At 34.8% G+C, this 19,906-nt stretch overlaps 2 protein-coding genes and 1 pseudogene across 6 annotated transcripts; 2 read left to right on the top strand and 1 right to left on the bottom strand.

Annotated features, from left to right (window-relative positions):
* Positions 1–523: 523 nt before the first annotated feature.
* On the top strand, positions 524–12,039 carry LOC108080569 (uncharacterized). Of its 5 annotated transcripts, none has more exons than XR_011444945.1 (4): positions 524–653; positions 10,858–11,292; positions 11,356–11,849; positions 11,911–12,039. XR_011444945.1 is itself a non-coding variant. In XM_070285727.1 (4 exons), exons 2-4 carry the CDS (start codon positions 1,755–1,757, stop codon positions 3,088–3,090), a joined length of 1,209 nt encoding a protein of 402 aa, XP_070141828.1. In that variant the 5' UTR covers positions 554–653; positions 1,721–1,754. The 5 variants fall into 5 exon arrangements, 2 of the variants coding, with proteins under 2 accessions (XP_070141828.1, XP_070141829.1); XR_011444947.1 differs by lacking the exons at positions 10,858–11,292; positions 11,356–11,849; positions 11,911–12,039 and adding exons at positions 8,418–8,923; positions 8,987–9,510; positions 9,586–9,737 and having other exon boundaries at positions 534–653; XM_070285727.1 differs by lacking the exons at positions 10,858–11,292; positions 11,356–11,849; positions 11,911–12,039 and adding exons at positions 1,721–2,089; positions 2,150–2,606; positions 2,674–3,090 and having other exon boundaries at positions 554–653.
* LOC108080647 (uncharacterized) lies at positions 3,631–4,925 on the top strand (annotated as a pseudogene).
* A 734-nt stretch (positions 12,040–12,773) lies between the features above and the next one.
* LOC108080645 (reticulon-1-A) lies at positions 12,774–13,956 on the bottom strand. The gene is made up of 2 exons (XM_017175470.3): positions 13,339–13,956; positions 12,774–13,276 (listed from the first exon to the last, which is right to left on the bottom strand). The coding sequence occupies exons 1-2, from the start codon at positions 13,850–13,852 to the stop codon at positions 12,909–12,911; spliced, it is 882 nt and encodes a 293-aa protein (XP_017030959.1). The 5' UTR covers positions 13,853–13,956; the 3' UTR covers positions 12,774–12,908.
* Positions 13,957–19,906: the final 5,950 nt, after the last annotated feature.

Raw genomic sequence — 19,906 nt, 5'->3', positions numbered from 1 at the left:
GATATGTTGTACTATCTTTTAAAAACAAAACAATGAAACGAAAAGTAGATTGTTTTCTTTTTTCTTTTGAAGTAAAAAGCTATTTTTAAATAGTAAAAATCATAAAAATAAATCATTCGTAAATTAATTTCAAAATACTCGTAAAATAAATAATATATAAATATATTTTTTTGGTAGTCAGCCAACTTCAGATCATAAAAATTAAAACAGCATTAAAAATAAAATAAAATACTACAAATTATTTAAAATTCATCGTATAAAAGCATTAAAAAATACAATGTTTTTAAAAGGCTAAAACAAAGCAGCTAATTTTGCTTGGAAAATAGCTATATTATCCGCTAGCCCCTAGCGAACAGCTTATTGCGCCTTCTGCTTTTGAAAACCGCCAGATCTAGCGGGGTAATAGCTAAGTCGGCAACGCTGTTCACAAAGTAAGCGCAATTTTTCCTTATCTCGCAGCTTAAACTTTAAAATTTACTTATTCGCGGAGAAATAACAATTTGATTTGCTGACAATTCTAATAATCGGGATTGCGCTTATTCGCGTGTGCTACCTTTTCAGTGGAATCGTCTAAAGGTGCTTTAATTAAAACAAATATACGTGTTTTTATATTGCCGGCTTCTATTTCATTGAGGATCGAGGCTCTTTTAAAGGTAAGTGAATAAATATAAACAAACTTATGTATGTGTACATATGTATGTTCATATATGCATGCATGTAAGTACATATGTAATTAGTAGAATCATCAACTTACATCAGGTTTATGTACAATAATTCAAAACATGCACTTACACGATTGTGTTTGTACATTATGTATGTATGTACATACATATGCACATATGCTAAGAATTTCAGGAAATCATTCATAAAATGGGGGAATCATTTTTGTTTGTATGTTATAATGTAATGTACATATGTATAATGTAATGCATTTATTCATTTTGTAAATCGCTTTTCTTCAGTGCCATTTGACATCAACGTTTCATCAACGTGCCGATTTCGACAATGGTGTTAAGATATGTACGTACATATGTATGTACATACATATGCCAATTGTGTTATGTATGTACATATGTACATATACATCCTTTCGCTTTTTCATATTGCGTTCGATAAGTATTTGATGAATACCGCTGCTTTTATCAGTAATTTCTATGGAAATTCAGCAATGATGCATCAATATTATTGATGAATGGTACTGTAGGGTTAAAACTGTATGTACATATTTATGTACATAGATGATCCTCCTCTATTAACCTTGACATCACATTCATACGATTTAGGAAGGGTTATGTACATATGTACATACATATGTACATAAATACATTAATACAAATGTACATATGTATATTGATATGTACATACATACGTACATATATGTACATATATGCACAAATGTAAGAGCTTTTACTTATGAATTTACTAATTCCAGTTCAAGGACAAGTAATTTCCAGTTCTAAAACTATTTAATTAGCATATGTATTATCTACTACTGATCCTTGTAGTATAGCTTATTTAAAAATCTCGTGGCAATCTTTTACTGGTACCTAACATATTTCCTTTAATATTGAAGTGAATGAGTGATCACTTTTTCTCTATGTGTACGGCTATTGATAATGAAGTGATAAACGCCAAAGCTCCCTCAACTTTTTATTCGTAACAATTAATAAAAAAAAACTTAAAGGGGAATTTCATAACTATGGCAATGTTTATTGTTCAGTCACTGGGCGAGCTTCGTGGGAAACAGACGCTATATGGAACCGGTTAATAAATACAATTCCGAATATATCGAGGGAGCTTTGCGGCAAGCTTATGGTTGCGAAAATCTGCTCGTGGAGAACTTCCACATCGCACCAGTGAACCAAAGTGGTGAAAACTTTTGCAGTGTTATCCACCGGATTGCATTGCAGTTTCGTCGTTCTACCGATGGCGCTTTAGAATCGGGAAAATATATACTCAAAGATGTACTCCAAGCTGTGGCAGAGCTGGGCACAAACGAAGGGGTGATGTTCGAGCAGTTACTGCCAGCCATGGGGAAAATTCTGAAAAATTCCAAACCAAACCTAGGCGAACACAAAATAAGTGCAGAGTAAGTAAGCAAAATATTACAAACTAAATTTTATTTTTAAATAATAACAATAATTTTCAGTTGCCTGCATACCGATAGGTCCCCGGGAAAGGAGTTATACGTCCTGGAAGATCTAGGCGCCCTGGGTTACACCTCCCTTAATCGCTATGAGGGTCTTAACTTGGCAGATGCCAAAATTTGTCTGCGGAAAATGGCTCAATTTCATGGTGCTTCCATGATATTGTACCAAAATCATCCCGAATTTTTCTCAAAACTTTCGCCATCGAATTATGCCCAGGGAATATCAGACTCTTTTGCAAAGGGTATCCTCCTAGATGGCACGGAATTCGCAGCAGATTTATTTGCCGAAGAATTACCGGAAATTTCAAGAAAAATGAAGGCTCAAATACCGGAGGTTTATTCCCAAAAATTGCAAATTGTTGTTGATCCAAAGAAAGCCAAGTTTAATGCTATTGTTCATGGTGATCTTTGGGTGAATAATATGATGTTTGATAGGACTAACAATAGGGCAATACTTGTGAGTTGTTGAATTTATTGTTTCCTTAATTATGCTTCTTAAAGTTTATTTTAAAAACATTTTTTAGGTGGACTTTCAAGATTGTTTTTGGGGAAGTCCCGCCATTGATCTGCAGTACTTTTTTTACACCAGTCTTCAGCTGGAAATTCTTCTTAATAAGCAAGATTATCTTCTAAAGCACTATTTCCATTGTCTTCAAGAGACCCTACATCTTTGTGGCTTCAGGGAACCCCTGCCCACTTTTGATCAACTAAAGGAAGAGATGCATCGTTGTTTGTTCTATGGATACTACGCTGTGACCTGTGAGCTACCCTTATGTTGTGTCTCCGGTGAGGCAAGTGTGAATTTCAATTTAAACACCCTTGGTGATCCAGTAGCAATGAAGAGCAAACGTCACCAGCTGTTCTCTAGTGAGCGAGTGCGCAGAACGGTTAAAGCCAGTCTGGTAGAGTTTGATCAACAGGGTATATTGGATATTCCTTAAATAAATAAATAATAGTTTTTCATTGATTTTTAAGAAATAAAGTTAGTATTATTGGTACTTTGGGTATAGGGATATACATATATTGAGAAGAATACTCATTTAATATATATAGAAAAGAAAATCGAGCTCAATATCAATCAAAATCCAATCAAAATTTGGTAAACTTGAATTTTTCAACATTGTGATTATCGAAAATTATCGCTTTTAAATTTAAAATATTGAAAATTAAGTTTATTTACAAGTAATCTCCATTATTGAAACTTCTTAATTTTATCTCCTACTAATCCTTGTATAGCTTATTTAAAAAACCCATGCCAATCTTTTACTGGTACCTAATATATTTCCTTTAATATTGAAGTGAATAAGTGATCAGTTTTTTTCTATGTGTACGGCTATTGATAATGAAGTGATAAACGCCAAAGCTTCCACAACTATTTACTCGTAACAATTAATAATAAAAGTTGAAGGGGAATTTCATAACTATGGCAATGTTTATTATTGTTCAGTCACTGGGCAAGCTTCGTGCGAAACAGACGCTATATGGAACGGGTTAATAAATACAATTCCGAATATTTCGAGAGAGCTTTGTGGCAAGTTTATGGTTGCGAAAATCTGCTCGTAGAGAACTTCCATATCGCAGCAGTGAACCAAAGTGGTGAAAACTTTTGCAGTTTCATCCACCGGATTGCATTGCAGTTTCGTCGTTCTACCGATGGCGCTTTAGAATCGGGAAAATATATACTCAAAGATGTACTCCCAGCGGTGGCAGAGCTGGGCACAAACGAGGGGGTGATGTTCGAGCAGTTACTGCCAGCCATGGGGAAAATTCTGAAAAATTCCAAACCAAACCTAGGCGAACACAAATTAAGTGCAGAGTAAATACAAAAAATATTACAAACTAAATTTTATTTGCAAGTAATAACAATAACCGGGAAAGGAGATATACGTCCTGGAAGATCTAGGCGCCCTGGGTTACACCTCCCTTAATCGCTATGAGGGTCTTAACTTGGCAGATGCCAAAATTTGTCTGCGGAAAATGGCTCAATTTCATGGTGCTTCCATGATATTGTACCAAAATCATCCCGAATTTTTCTCAAAACTTTCGCCATCGAATTATGCCCAGGGAATATCAGACTCTTTTGCAAAGGGTATCCTCCTAGATGGCACGGAATTCGCAGCAGATTTATTTGCCGAAGAATTACCGGAAATTTCAAGAAAAATGAAGGCTCAAATACCGGAGGTTTATTCCCAAAAATTGCAAATTGTTGTTGATCCAAAGAAAGCCAAGTTTAATGCTATTGTTCATGGTGATCTTTGGGTGAATAATATGATGTTTGATAGGACTAACAATAGGGCAATACTTGTGAGTTGTTGAATTTATTGTTTCCTTAATTATGCTTCTTAAAGTTTATTTTAAAAACATTTTTTAGGTGGACTTTCAAGATTGTTTTTGGGGAAGTCCCGCCATTGATCTGCAGTACTTTTTTTACACCAGTCTTCAGCTGGAAGTTCTTCTTAATAAGCAAGATGATCTTCTAAAGCACTATTTCCATTGTCTTCAAGAGACCTTAAGCCTTTGTGCCTTTAGGGAACCCCTGCCCACTTTTGATCAACTGAAGGAAGAGATGCATCGTTGTTTGTTCTATGGATACTACGCTGTTACCTGTGAGCTACCCTTGTGTTGTGTCTCCGGTGAGGCAAGTGTGAATTTCAATTTAAACACCCTTGGTGATCCAGTAGCAATGAAGAGCAAACGTCACCAGCTGTTCTCTAGTGAGCGAGTGCGAAGAACGGTTAAAGCCAGTCTGCTAGAGTTTGATCAGCAGGGTATATAGGATATTCCGTAAATAAATAAGATAATAGTTTTTCATTGATTTTTAAGAAATAAAGTTGGTATTATTGGTACTTTGGGAGTAGGGATATACATATATCGAGAAGAATACTCATTCGATATATTGAAAACAAAATCGGGCTCATTATCAATCAAAATTCAATCAAAATTTCGTAAACTTGAATTTTTAAACATTGTAATTATCGAAAATTATCGCTTTTAAAGTTAAAATATTATTGAAAAATAACTTAAATCGTTTCTCCTAATAATTATGTCCTTTAAAATACAAAAAATAATATTATTTTGAATAATATTGAATATTAATTAATATTGACAAATCGATTAAAATATCGATATATCAAAATTGTGTAAAAATTCTGTTTGCAGAGCATTATTTTTGTAAATCATCCACTCCGCTGTATTATTTATATATCTGTATTCTTCATTCATTAAACTTTGCCAACTCCCCCACTCTTCTTCTTAATTCCCAACTCAAGTGTTACTTCTTGTGTTTATAAATAAATTTGTTGTCTGCCAAAGTTTTTGGCCAGGATTTTCAAATGTGCGAGTTTGAGTGTGTGATGTGTGTGTGTGTGATGCATGAGCCCTCGCCTGGCTGCATTCAATGCGATAAAGTTCTCACCTCCGAATCCACCCTGCAGCCTCCTCCCCGGCAGCTAAATATGCAAATCGCTTTGCAGTTATTCTTAGAAAGTTGTCAGCTGCCAACTTGGCTCCAAGTAAAGCCAAACGAAGCGAATCCAAAGAGCATATAGGGAGCAAAATCCAGATCCAGTTGTCCGGAGAAGCATTTAGAGGGAGTGAGAGTGGGAGCCTAAGTGCATTTGACGCCAATGTTACTACTTGAAACACGGTTTTACTTCTTTCAAGTGTTTAAAAAGCAATTTATTGTTTTTGCTTAGAGAAAGGAAGTCAGCTTAGCTCATCCTTAGCTTTAGTTTGGAAACTAAAGAGTGGAAAATCACTTGTGGCATTTATTTAATATTTTCTTTGGTTTGTTGAATGTCATAACTGAGATAGGGAAAAATGCAGAAGATATAAAGAAATCGATATATAACGCAAAGATATATCATACCGAACTCTTCCCCTTGATAAGATGCTACCCTACTCCAGCTCCCGCCAGAAACTTCTTTGACAATCCCACAAATCGTTTCAACTGTCGCTCAATTACCATAGCCCCCTTGCTAGCTAGCCAGCACCCCTTGGGTAATTGTAAACCTTAATTAACATTGAAAACAAACACGATGACGGCACCGAAAAGCAAACAGAAATCGGTCTAAGGCTGCCAGCAAGTCGAAAGAAACCCATAAATCAATTTTGAAATGCATTAGAGACAGGTGGTGGTGGATGGTCCTTCCCCCTCTATTTTTGGGGGTAAGGAAATGGCTGCAGGCAAAAAGGTGAGAGAGATAGACTTCTGGAGCTGGTGCTGCTGGTCAGTGGTCAAAAGTTGCAGCGACTGACACCCCCCAAGACTGGGGGGAAATCCTCCCTTGCTGCCTTTGGGCACCTTTCAATTAATGCGTATTTCTCCAGTGTCATGGTGCAAGTTGCTTCCTTTGCTTTCATCTGGGGTTGCATTTACTTAACGCCTCTCGCCTCAGCACTTAACTTCCGTTTCCTGTTTCCAAAGGGTAGAGTTTCGATATGGAGTCTCCGTATTTTAGAGCAAAGAGGCATTTTCCAACTAATTGAAAGTGCAATGCGAAGCTGCAGAATGCAATTAATGCCCCCAGGGAGGGCCTTGGCTGGGTGAGACGTTCTCCTCTGCCTATGTTGTGGGACTTGCAGTAAGAATTTGAATTGGATATCCACAGAAAAAATTGTAGGCAAGTTGTAATTTGTATAGAAGGAACTCAGTTCAAGATGGTAATCATTTTTTGTAATCATAAAAATCCTAAAAAAAAGTAAAAAAAATCCCTAAAAAACCCTTAGGTGACTTTAGTTTTCTCATCTACAATTTCAACTTACTTAAGACCTTTCCAGGCTCTTTTCCCCTATAAATAACGCTTGAAAAACTCGGAAAACTTTTATCAATTAGCTGCCAACTAACTACTCAACGAGTGTCCAAGTGGGAGGGCATACAATTAAAAGCAATAAATTTGCACAAGGCGACCATAAATCAAAGAAAGAAAAAGCCAAAAACGAAACACACTTTTGCTTCCGCTCAGAATATTCCCTTCTCTTATTTCCAAAACTTGGCTACCAAAAGTTCAGATTCTACCGCAAATCCGGGGAAATAGTCGCTTCGCTTCGTTTATTAATTGTACAACTGTCTCCAATCATAATTAATGAACTTACGGCACATCCTCCGCCGCAAAGCTCTACATGTTATATGTATATATTCCTCCCACACTGATATATAAACACAAATGTTTTCCTTGGCACACCATAAATCTTTCGTTTGGCAAATCTCTGTTGGGCTTTTCCGTTCTTCCACCACTTTTTTTCCCCCCAGTCATGGGTATCCACATTTTTCGTTGCTCTTTTATTTGTTTTAATGGTTGGCAGTAACAATTTGTCACATTAAAGGATTTACTGGGTGATATTTAAGCTTTAAGTAGTTGTAATTATAATACTATATTTTTCACAAATGTTTTGATTTTATTATCTATTTTAATGAGTGTTATTGTTATATTAAATAGTTGTTACGAGAGGGAAAATCATAAATGAAATATTGACATAAAATTTTACAATTTAAAATTAAAACCATAAAAAACTTTAATATATCGAAATAAAATAAATCGAAAATATCGACTTTCTCCAACTGTGACTTTAGTAATCTCTTTCAAGAAAAGTATAAAATTACACATATAAATCCCTTATAATTATCACCACACAAAGCTTCCTTGAATAGCCACAATGTATATCCTTTTTCTACCGGAAAAGTTTGAAAAGTAAACAATTTTTCACTCGGCAAACGCTTTCTTTTAACCACCTTTCATCAGTAGCTGCTCATTTATCAATGCTGTGCGTGTGTGCGTTTAGTCAGTTAGTCATTCCAAAGCTAAATTTAAATAATTTTAAAATGATGACAAAAGCTTTTCCAGCAATCCAAGTAATTATGCGCACACATGGCAGCCAGGGAGATGGAGTCGACAGGCATTAACACTTTCACAGCAAATAGTCTAAAGATAAATGAAAGCATCATTAGTCATTGGTTCCAACCCCACACGAAGCACTAATCATATGTGCGAGTCTTGGGCAATTTTTCCTACCAGAAGGGTTGGGATTACCTGCGATTAAATCCCACAGATACCCAAGTATTCATATGTAAATTCTTTGTGGCAGGACGTGTCAAGTTTCTAGCTTTTGCAACTTAGTACTGGGAGTCATTTTTGTAGAAAATAATTAATTGGTTGTCATTAACGTTGATTTGCTGAATGCTGAAGGCAATTTTAAAGTAGAGGGTGGTAAAAATGAACCAAACTTTCCTAATCCCCAAGAACTTCTATCCTTTCCTATTTCTTTATAGCCGAAAAATGAATCCTTTAAGAAACTTAACCAACTTGCCTTTGGAAGTTCTTATTTTAATATTTAAGGAGCTGCCAAGTCTGAATGAGCAAATTCCTCTGGCTCAGGTTCATCCGCATATCGGATTGGCATTCTTTTTGCACAATAAGCAAAGGTATAAAGATATCAACATTTTCTTCTTGGATGCTGACGAATTATCGGTAGTCCTTCCTATTTGCGGATCAAGCGTGATAAATGTATACAAACATTCTTGGAAATCAGCTGTGATGTGCGACACTAAACTAAAATTGTTGGAACAGCATTGCACCAACCTGGAATCCATAGAGCTTAAGGTTACGAAGGAAAATATTAACGGCGTAAAATCGTTGCTGACTAAAGTAAGAAGCCTGATATCAATTAACTTAGAAACAGAACAAGAAGTGGAAAATCATGTGGGGATTGTCGAACTACTGAAGTTGCAACCAGGTTTAAGAAGTCTGAAGTTAAATAATTTCTGGGGCGATGAGTGTAAGGAAACATTGAATGATTTTCTACTATGATGTAAGTCTACCGATTTCTTATGTTTTCCAGTATTTAAAGTGCGAAATTTGGTTGATTTGGAGGAGCTGAAAATAATAAATAGGTGGGATGATATTCTCAACATTCATGAGCTATGCTATCCCCTTAAAAAACTTCGAAAGCTAAAGATGATATGCATGGCCTTTACTGCGTCGGAAGAATTTGAGGGAGCACCTTGTCCAGCCCTAAGGGAACTCCATCTTCTTGTCTGGGATTATTTGTTTTTGAAAACGCAATGTCTGAGCACCCCTGCCTGTCTAAAATGGATTCAGAGCCATGGCGAGATACTGGAGGTTTTGGTTTTAGACTTAAATTTTGCGTTGTGTAAAAAAGATGTAGTCAGCCAACAAGATATTTGCAAAATATTAAGCGAATGCAGAAAATTACGCTCTTTTCACATGGAATTATTGGCAATGGATTCCGACATTGCCCATCGCATAGTTAAAATTGTTTCGGAAAACGGGGTGACTTCCGAAGAGCGACCGCTGGAGCTGTATTTTCATGATAACGAAGTTCACGACCAAATTAAAGCAGCGGTAAGTGATATAATTAAATATGTTTTTTTTTGTAATCTTAATAATTAAATAATAAAATAATGTATTCTTTTGCAGATGGCTAATACTTCAGCAAAAAATATATTCACTTTTAAGGACACTCTTTTATGTATACTTAAGAAATTAAAAAAATAAAATAATGTATTTATTTGCAGCCAAAAATATATTCACTTTTAAGGAAACTCCTTTATGTATACTTAAGAAATTAAAACAGATACCTTAGAAAATGTTTTTGTGCTGCATAAGTTTTCAATATTCTATTTAATTTTGTTTTTTTTTCGTTTCCAAATAACTCTTGTAACTATTATAAGCTCTGACAAATATCATCAAAGAAATTACCTAAAATTTATGTTCAATATACTTTTTAATGATATTTTCCCATTACTTTTTAATACTTTCATCAATACAATTGTGTCATGCTATAACCTAAACCCATATCAGCATCGTAGTCACAGTTTGTTTTAATGTCATTTTTCTGTCTGTACGAGAAGCACCGAATCGAGCTTTACGAATTCTTAAAAACTGGTATCCCTAACTATTTATAGCCGGAAAATGAATCCATCAAGAAACTTAACCGACTTGCCGCTGGAAGTTCTTGGTTTAATATTTAAGGGTCCATTCTGGTTAGTTGAAAAAAAAAAATCGAATTTTTTGTTTTTGCATTTTTTGATAGCTTTAGGTGTCTAGAATATCATACTAAAAGGGCAAATCGAAATACGTAATAGTTTAAAAGTTATGAGCCTCCGAACCGGCCGACTCAAAGCAGTTACAGAGGAAACATAAAACTTTAAACGCGTTTTCTGGAAAACTACATTTTTCGAGCTGGCGACCATAATATCTCCGCCAATTTTTAATGAATCTTAATGAATTTTTTTTTAAAATACGCGTAATTAACGTGTCCATGGAATAGGCTACAATTATATTGATAGCTCAAACATTGGATTTTTAATCAACAAAAAAGTGAAGAAATTTTTCAAAAAAACGAAAAAAAATTTTTGAGGCGCCGCCATTTTCTTATTTTTTATTCAATTTTGAAAAAAGTAGCCTATTCCATAACCACCTTAATACTAAACAAGAACATATTTGAATTTTTTGTTTCAGTCGATTTTTACGTCCTGCAGGATGGTCGCCAGAGGGGTGCCTTTTTTGGGCATGGGCTTACGTCGCCCTGTGTCCTGCTTCAGGACATGCTCTACAAATTTTTGAAAATTTTGCTAAATAATCTTTTAACTATGATAAAAATATATGACAAGTTTGAACTTTCTATGTCTTTTCGTTTGTCCACAAAAAATTTCTGAAAATGACCTATTTTTTGGCCCAACTAACCAGAATGGACCCTTAAGGAGCTGCCAACTCTGAATGAGCGAATTTCTCTGGCTCAGGTTCATCCCCATATCGGATTGGCTTTCGCTTTCCACAATAGCAAAAGGCTTCAGAAACTCAAAATTGCTTACTTGAACGTCAAGGAGTTGTCGGTAGTCCTGCAACTTTGCGGATCAAGCGTGAATCATATTGATGGGTCCATTGTGTTGTGTGACGAACTAAAATTGGTGGAACAGCATTGCCCCAACCTGCAATTCATAGAGCTTGTTGTTTCGAATGAGAATCTCAATGGCATAAAATCGTTGCTGACTAAAGTAAGAAGCCTGATATCAATGACCTTGAACACAACCCCAATATGGCATCGTTTGGGGATTGTGGAACTACTGAAGCTGCAACCGAGTTTAAGGAGACTGCATTTAAGGAGATTTTGCGGCGAAGAATGTAAGAATACATGGAATGAAATTCTAATATAATGTTGGTCTATCGATTTCCTTTGTTTTCCAGTATTTGAAGTACGAAACTTGGTTAACTTGGAGGAGCTAATAATTGACTATAGCTTGGATGAAAGTTTCAACATACATGTGCTGTGCTATCGCCTTAAAAAACTTCGAACGCTACACGTTCAATGCCTCAGCTTTACTGTTTCAAAAGAATTTGGGAAAGTAGCTTGTCCGGCCTTAACAGAACTCAAACTATGTAATCCGGGTTTTGGCTGGCAAGCTTGGAGGACCAGTGCCCGTGACATGTTAAGATGGATTCTGAGCCATGCCGAGACCCTGGAGGTATTGCATTTAAGCTTAAGGATACCATATTATGAACCAGATACAGACACTTGCGAAATATTATCCGAATGCAAAAGATTACGCCATTTTTACATGCCAATACGCACAGGGAATTTCGACTTTGCCCATCGCTTAATTGAGATTGTTTCGGAAAAAGGGAAGCCGCTGGAACTAGATTTTGATAATAATATGGTTCATGACCAAATTCGAAAATTGGTAAGTGGTAATTTAAATTTATTAGGAATTATTAAGTAATAAAGTTATGTATTTATTGCAGATGGACAAAACTGCAGCTAAGCATTTAATTACTCTTGGGGACCATTATTATTTTTGATAAAATATACCATATACCTACTTGTTGAATACTAAAGGAACTTAATAAACATTTCAATATCTTAGAAAATGATTTTTTGTGTGGATATCTTAAATCTTAAACTTATTTATTTTAATTTTTATAAGAGACTAGCTTAAAAAAATATGGTAATTTTAGCATTTAGCATTTCACCATTAGATGCATTAGCATTTTATGTTTGTGTTCAATTCCATTGTTTCAATAGATACAAAAGTTAAAGGAAAACTAGGATTAAGAGAGATGTGAGAGAACGGTCACTAAACAACTGATCTTATTGTGAAATAAGGGAAAACTAACAAGAATAATCGTTTAAAAATAATATAAGAGAACTCACATCAACAGTAATTTTTGTTTGTACCAAAAGTTACGTTAAAAAATAACCCTTTCAATTTTGAAAGGCTTTCCATAAACTTGTCACATCGCCTAAAAGTTTCTTTTACATGTCTTGTGACTGCATTCACTTTCAAGATAATTTTTAATGACATTTCCCATTAAATTTGAATACTGCAATCAATAAAATGGTGTCCCCTTATACCTTAAACCCATATCACCATCGTAGTTACAGGTTTTTTATGACATTTTCTGTCTGTGCAAGAAGCCAGGCGGAAAATTTGTTGGCCCATAAAAACCTGAAGCCAACCAAAATTATTCATAGTTATCACTTGACTCAAAAAATGTTGAGATTATGTGGGTAAAATAATTTTGCACTGTCACAAGAATGAATATTTTGAAATTTTGTTTTTCAACCTCTAACTTTGGAATTTATAATAAGAATTTCAAACTCAAAATTATTTCACTTATTCTCACACAGGTGCAAAAAAGACAGCTTTATTAATTTAAAATTTGATTGTAAAGGATTAAACAATATAATTTCGCCATCGCTTGAAATTATATGTATGTATATATAGAACAGGTGAAAAATCCTATAGATTTTTTCTCAATAAATATTCGGCGGGGTTTTCCTCCCGCCAGGAACTATCGAATTGTTCAAACTCATTAACTGATTTCACTTCCTTTTTCTTGGTTTTTGTATCATCGCCACCGGCACATAGCTCCTCAGGGATTTCAGAACCCGGGAAAAGACAAGCATCCTTCTGATCTATCTTCTTGTCGCACTGCTCCATAATTTCCAAGTTGTCCAAGTTTTCCAAATTTCTTGCATTTTTATTAAGTTTGTTTGGGTTTCCGGCGCAAAAACAGTTGTAAATTTTTTGAAGAGTCTTCAGACGATCATCGATAATCGGTTGCTTCCACATATACAACTTGGGCATAGTGAAGAGCAACACGAGAACTAAATAAAATAAATATATATAAATTTAATATAAAGAAAATATTAAAAGACTTGATGCTTACCCCATCGGAGCAGAGTGGAGACGTAAAACAAATGCCCCACAAGGCTCATGCCAGCCATAATGGCCAACCACTTGATCGTTTCCAAGGGCTTCTCCAAGAAAGCTACCGATCGGAAATTGTTAAAAAATCCACAGACTTTGGTCGCAATAAATTGAGACAACTGCTGTGACTGTTGCGGTGTAATGCTGAGATCCAAATCCAAGTACTTCTGGAAGGGATTTCCCCGAATCTGGGTCCTATTCAGGCACTGCAGGCACCACACATAGATGCGGTATCCCACCGAAATCCACAAGAGTATCTGACCGGAGACACTCACCACACTGATTAGCGACTTGTGGGTGAGATCGTACAGCAAAGCCTGAAGTATAACGAATATCAGGAGAGACTTGCGCCAGTTGTGCCAAAGAATCAATTGTTTGAACTCCTTGCGGATGCAAACTCTGCCTTGGGAATTATCCTGGTTCGCCTCCTTTGCGCGAGCAGAGTTCGAAAGTGAGTTCGGATCTGTGGCCATGTTTTTTGTAATTTTTGTTTTAAATTGAATTTTAGAGATTAGACAAGGCAATGTCGAGTTCAGCTTAGTCGGGGTGCCAATGACTTATTTACTTGGCTGAGTTCTATGTGGGTTTAGTTAACCAAGTCAAAGGTGACTTGATTGTAGATTTTATAAATTAAAACTTAGATTTCTAGTCTGATATCGAAGTTTAGTAATAACTAAAGTAACCTTTTTGTATTTCTTTATATAATTTTTCTTACAGAAATGTCGTAATCCGAAATCTTTATATCTCAAAAACCTTTAAACTCTAAAATGTCAAGAGCATGTGTTACTAGGTGGTAGCACCACCTGCTTATGACTTGACTAAGGGTGTAGAGAACCCACAAAAATACGCTGAAATATTTATAATAAATGGGACACAATCGGCGTTGGTTTGGTGGTTGAGTTGGTAAAGAGTTACTCTCTGGCTTGCCGCACACACAAATTGTGGTTTCCTTTATGTTATTCCCATTTTTGCATATAATTTATTTTAAATTATTGTTTTTTTATTTACTTTAAGCCTTTTGCTTTGTGTTTTCTGCAATTTGTTCTACATTTTTATTGATTTCAACTGGTTTTTATATTTTTAATTAAGTTTTTATTGTTGAAAAAAGTTTTTTAATATTTTAATTACTAAATATACATTTTATTTAATTAAATTACACATTATTCTATACCCTCTTAAATTATCTTTAAATAAAATTTTTTATTTAAAAAATCTTTAGGATTCTTATATTTTTTAAAATTTATTTTATATTTTGTGTCCCACAACTCTGGTTTATTGCAGAAAATTTTCAAGTATTTTTAATTCATTTTGAATGATTTTCAATACCACTATATCACAGCTTGTTCCCCCGTTTGATCCGAACCGTCAATGGGTTCCTTTGTCGCAGGGTTTCAGGCAAATAATTTTGGCCCAAGGTGTGACCAACGCCTATTGAGAGGATTTTTATTTTTTGTCAACGACACTCAGCCTTCTGTCCACACTAACTCAATCGTTTCTCGATTGATTTGTCAAAGGCATTACGCTAATATTTTAGGCAAATACTGGCAAAACGGGCACTTGCTCATTGGCGTCAAAATGACATCAAGTGGTTTCACTTTTCCACCCTCAAGATACCACAAAAGAAAGAAATATTAATGGGGTGAGTGGGTGAAGGGAAATGACTTTGGGATTTGTATTTTTAGAACTCGAATAAAAATGAACGAAATTAGATATTTAAAATCTTTTGAATTTTTTTTACATTATTTATTTATTTATTAATATAAATATTCAAAATAATCTTATTAAAAATAAAAAGGAAAATAATGTATTAAACATTAAAAATTCATTTTTCTTACGTTAAGTAACTTTTAACTTCTAACCAATTTATTTGTTATTCATTTTATATTTTTCACCTCATCGTTATCTACAAATTCAATCTAAAACCACTTATTCCTAATATTTCTTATAAAAAAAAGTATCCCTACAGGAAATTAATATGCAAAGACTGGTATCTTTGTATTTACTTTAATTAAACTAAATTCCCCCAATGGAAAACGCATCAGGACATCAGGCATACAAATGCATTCTCTCACAGGATATTAGAATGTTTGACAAGTTGTCAATGCATCGTCAGCAACAGGCAAAGGACAAGCAGAAAATTGCCCAAGAAAATAACGTAACATTCATTTCGAATGTAAATTAAAACAAATACACATAAAATTACTTAAAATGGCAATGAGTTCATTTTGATCCTGTCAAAAATTCAAAGACACTGGCCATGGGAATGTAAATAAATATATATGAAATATTTTTTAGCAATGCCAGTATAACATGGGATTTAGGTGAAGAAATTGGAAGTTTTTAGGGGTTTTATTAGTTATTTATTAAGAAGAGAGGGTAGAGAGTTTAAAGTTGATCCAGTATAAAACAACAAACTTATAAAACCAATTATAATAATTTAAAAGGAAATTCCATGCCTCCAAAAATTCAGAGTCTTTCACAGACTTTACAAGAAAATCTTTATTAATCTTAATATTTTCTTGAATTAAACCCATGTCATACAGGCATAAGATTTTAAATACATCCACAGGCCAGCAGAAAATCTCAGCAAAATATTCTTCTTTCAAGCCGATAAAGTTGTCATATGATTGTTCGACCGTCTCACTACTTATTCCCATTCGACTTCTTTAGGGGGGGCAGCGACAACGACAAAATGCCAGGAATTTCTTGTATTAAAATCGAAATTGCCATGGGCAGGAATCAACCCCAGCAAATGGACAATTGTATCACTCTGTGAATGAGGGGATGAGTTGGTTATTCCAGCCGCCGAACCACTGTCTGAATTCATGGGGCTCTGTCCTTACAGCTGTCAACATGTTTAATTGAAACTGACACTCAGTGTCATTTTATGGACATTGCCATGCGTTACCGTTACCTTAACTGTGGCTGTAATTCGACTTGGTTCAGTCTGTCCGATGGTCTTGATTATTTGAGGGGAAGGCATTCCAAAGGAGACGGCAGCTTCTCTACTCCCTATCCTTACTATACACTCTCCTTGTGTGGTATATTAGTTAAATTTATGTCCTTGAAGGAGTTGTGTGGGGATTTATACATATGATGTTAAGAGTTGCTTGTATTTTTTCTTAAGGATTATCTCTTTTAAAATTTTTGTCTAAAAAACAACCTATACACCCTTGAAAATATTCCCTTTATTAAACCCAACTCCTTACTTTCCCACCTTCATCACAGAAGATCTTTTGGCCCGGCTAACACTTGAATGATAATCCCCCCCAAAAGCCTGGGGAAACTGTAATTATTATTGCTAAGCTCAGTCGCCTTTTCCCTCGTCAAAAAAATACAAAAAAAAAAGTAGGAAGCGAGCCCTCATTTAATTGCAGACTAGCGCAAATACTCAAGAAATTTTTATGCAGGCAATTCGTATATTTTTTCTTGCTTTTTGTTTTTGGGGGAAAATGGGGAAAGCGACTCTGGCGACTCTTTTGTTTTCGTCACGGACGAGTGGCGAAAAGCAATCACAACGGCCCAGCAGCTCCTTGCCAGGAAAAGCAAAAATATCTTTCGCCACATTTCCTTATTTATTTTTGTGTGTTTTATTTTTCCTGTTGGGTTTTGTTTGCGCATTTTTCCTGGGCATCTTTTGTGTTATTGGTGAAATTAGAATTTCTCATTAAAATAAGTGTTGGCCGAGGAAGCCGCTTGACTTGAGACATTCAAGCGTCTCCCAGGGCAAGGTGCTCGTCCATGGCAATGGACTTAAGTCGAAGATTCCACATCTTTTTTCCCCCATTTTTGTTTATGCATGGTCACTCATTAGTTGAGCTTGGCATCTGAGTGACGTCGTCTGACATTTATAAATATATATATTTATGTATATATCTTTATTTGTTCGACTTGAGGAGAGTCTGAGGCAGGTCCTACTCTTACTTAGCTTCTCCCATTTCAAGTCTTAATGGCTTTTCTATCCAATTGTCTGACTTTCTTGTGAGTAATTAAAATGGCAACTCTTTTTCATTTAATATTTCATTTTTAAGGACCTTTTACCTCATCTTATTAATCTTCAAAAGGGGGTTATTAGAGGTCTAATAGGCTTAAAAACTGTTACACTTGGCGGTTATTTAAGGGTTAGCGAATTAAATGTGTCCTTTTTCTGGGAATATCAAGTCACGGCCTGCTTAACAGATTATATTCTTTAATGGATTTATGTTTTTATCGGGTTTGCTTTTTTGGTTTTTGTAGTTATTTGTTGGGTGATGCTTAAATTTTGTAAAAGGCGAAGCATTTTTAGACAAGACTTGCTGGTTTTTAGCCATAAACAACACTTGAAATATAAAATAGATATTTTTTGGGGGAAAAACTGAGTTTAAAATATCATTATTTAAATTTTAAAGATCAATGTTATCGATAAAATATTTTAATAAATTTAATTTATTTATTTTTTTCTTTGATTTTAGTTTAAAAACCGTGAAATAATTATTTTATTATTTATTTGTTCCATTATAAATATATTTTTATCGATTCATATATCGCAATCGATTAATTTATTGATCTTTCATTTGAATATCGATCTAATATCGATAGACCCATATTTTCTGTCATTCCAAATTATAAAGTTTAACCTATGATAATATTATGAATTCTGTATTAAGAATTATACTTTATTTTCCAAAAAATAATTTAAAAAAATTCTTAAAATAAGAGTTACAATTACACAAAGAACTTTTGGGTTTCATACTTTAATTATTTTTATTTTTTATTTTTGCAAACTTTTGTATAGTTTCTTTTCATTACATCAAATAAGGCTTGACTTTTCTCCACAAAACTATATCTGTGCATTTTGTTGAACATAGTTGGTACCTCTCTCCCCTTTTTGTTGACTAAACTTTTCGATTGTCCAACTCGAGGGCCACCCTGACCACACTCAACACACAACACAAAACACACAACACACAACATACAGGCACTGGCACACACCACATGCATCCGCAGATGTTTGATAGGAGCGGCACAACATTGTTGCTACTTGGGAGTTTGAAGTGCCCGGCAAAAGTTTGAGCTTTGAACTTTTGGCTTGTTACATTCAAGTGGCTGCCATGTATAAATGTTTGGCTTTCAGTACCGCAAAAACTTTATGCAAAACACAAGCACAGAAAACTTTACTTGACTGAATATGGGCGAACTGTTTTTGCTGGTTTCAGGTTACAGGTTTCTCTGTTTCTGTATTTTTCTGTTATTGTCTCTGCGGTTACTGTGTGTTGTGTGCTGCTGACAAGCTTTCCCCCTATTTCCTAGTATAGATAAAATACAATTTCCTTAAGCAATTTTTGTTTTAATTAATTCTGTATTACTCTTTTTCTCTCTACATTTACGTGCCTGGAATTCCTTGCCCTTTAGCTTCTGTTGAATGTTCTTTAGCAAAGCAAATTTCGACCCCCAGAGGAACTGCATTTAATTTTTTCCTTTCCCTTGGCCAATTTCTGCTTCATTTCTTTGTTTGCTGTGCAGTGTAATTAGCCACCACCTTCTGACCAGGACAGTACAAGACCATCTGCAGATGGTTCTTTTTATTTTTGGTTTTGTATTTTTTAGCATAAAAGAGTTTAAGTTGACATTTTGCAGCCATAGTTTGTAATTTTCTTACCCCTTTTTTTCTGCCAGCATTTTACTTGGCTTGTTTTGTTACTCAATTTCCTTACTAATTTCTTGCTTTGTGCATTTTACTTGCAGACTGTCTAATTACATTAACATTTTTGTTTTTTGTATTTCGGTTACGAAATTTGCAGTTGACATTCCATTGAGTGAGGTAAGTTTTATTCAAGAGATTTTTCTTTAAATTTCTTTAAGGTTTTTGGAAAATATATAGAAAATTCCAAATAAGCTTGAAATTCAGAGAGCTACTTCTTTATTTTCTTTAAGGTTTTTGTAGATATAAAAAATTCTAAAAAAAAATACCTAGTATCTCCCTTGATTAAGCTTAAAATCTCAGTCACTTGAGACATTTAAAACGATTGCTTTTTTTTATGTTAACTTTATTACAAGCACACATGTTCGTTGTATCTCGAAGCCGAATATTGTAACACGTGATTCAATTTCGTTGATCAATTTTAATTGATTGCTTCAATTGGTTTTTCTGTGTAAAAAAGGGCTTTCCCTCCATGCAGACTTTTATGTACAAAAGCCACTTTATATGCAGTTTGTTATTTTTGTATTGCTTTTTTTTTCTTTTTATTGGCGCCGATTTTTATGCGTTTTTAATGTGTGTGGAGCAGCTACTCCTTTTACTCGCCTGTAATTCGATTCTGTAAATGTATTTGTGTTTTCAAAAGGGATTTTTATGTGTTTAGTTTATGGCAAAAAGGGCTCCGGCTTTGCCTTATACAGATCGTTAAGTTTTCCGATTTAATGCTACGCTTTCCACTCGAAGGGGTGTGGGTGTGTGTGCCTTAAAGTATGCCACACTAATTAGCATATGCAGCTTATCGCGTGGCACAAGGGGCACCATCCATTAGCCATTAGCCCAAGGTACAATA

This window comes from Drosophila kikkawai, chromosome 3L (assembly GCF_030179895.1).
Source record: "Drosophila kikkawai strain 14028-0561.14 chromosome 3L, DkikHiC1v2, whole genome shotgun sequence".
NCBI lineage: Eukaryota > Metazoa > Arthropoda > Insecta > Diptera > Drosophilidae > Drosophila > Drosophila kikkawai.
This window is presented reverse-complemented; position numbering and strand designations above follow the sequence as displayed.

What these genes read in the sequence shown, in the direction of transcription:
- LOC108080569 (XM_070285727.1), top strand. Translation starts at nt 1,755, where the DNA reads ATGGAACCGGTTAATAAATACAATTCCGAATATATCGAGGGAGCTTTG. An exon ending in GAACACAAAATAAGTGCAGA is followed by an intron (nt 2,090 to 2,149) that starts GTAAGTAAGCAA and finishes AATAATTTTCAG; the next exon opens with TTGCCTGCATACCGATAGGT. An exon ending in CTAACAATAGGGCAATACTT is followed by an intron (nt 2,607 to 2,673) that starts GTGAGTTGTTGA and finishes AACATTTTTTAG; the next exon opens with GTGGACTTTCAAGATTGTTT.
- LOC108080645 (XM_017175470.3), bottom strand. Translation starts at nt 13,852, where the DNA reads ATGGCCACAGATCCGAACTCACTTTCGAACTCTGCTCGCGCAAAGGAG. An exon ending in CTCCACTCTGCTCCGATGGG is followed by an intron (nt 13,277 to 13,338) that starts GTAAGCATCAAG and finishes TATTTTATTTAG; the next exon opens with TTCTCGTGTTGCTCTTCACT.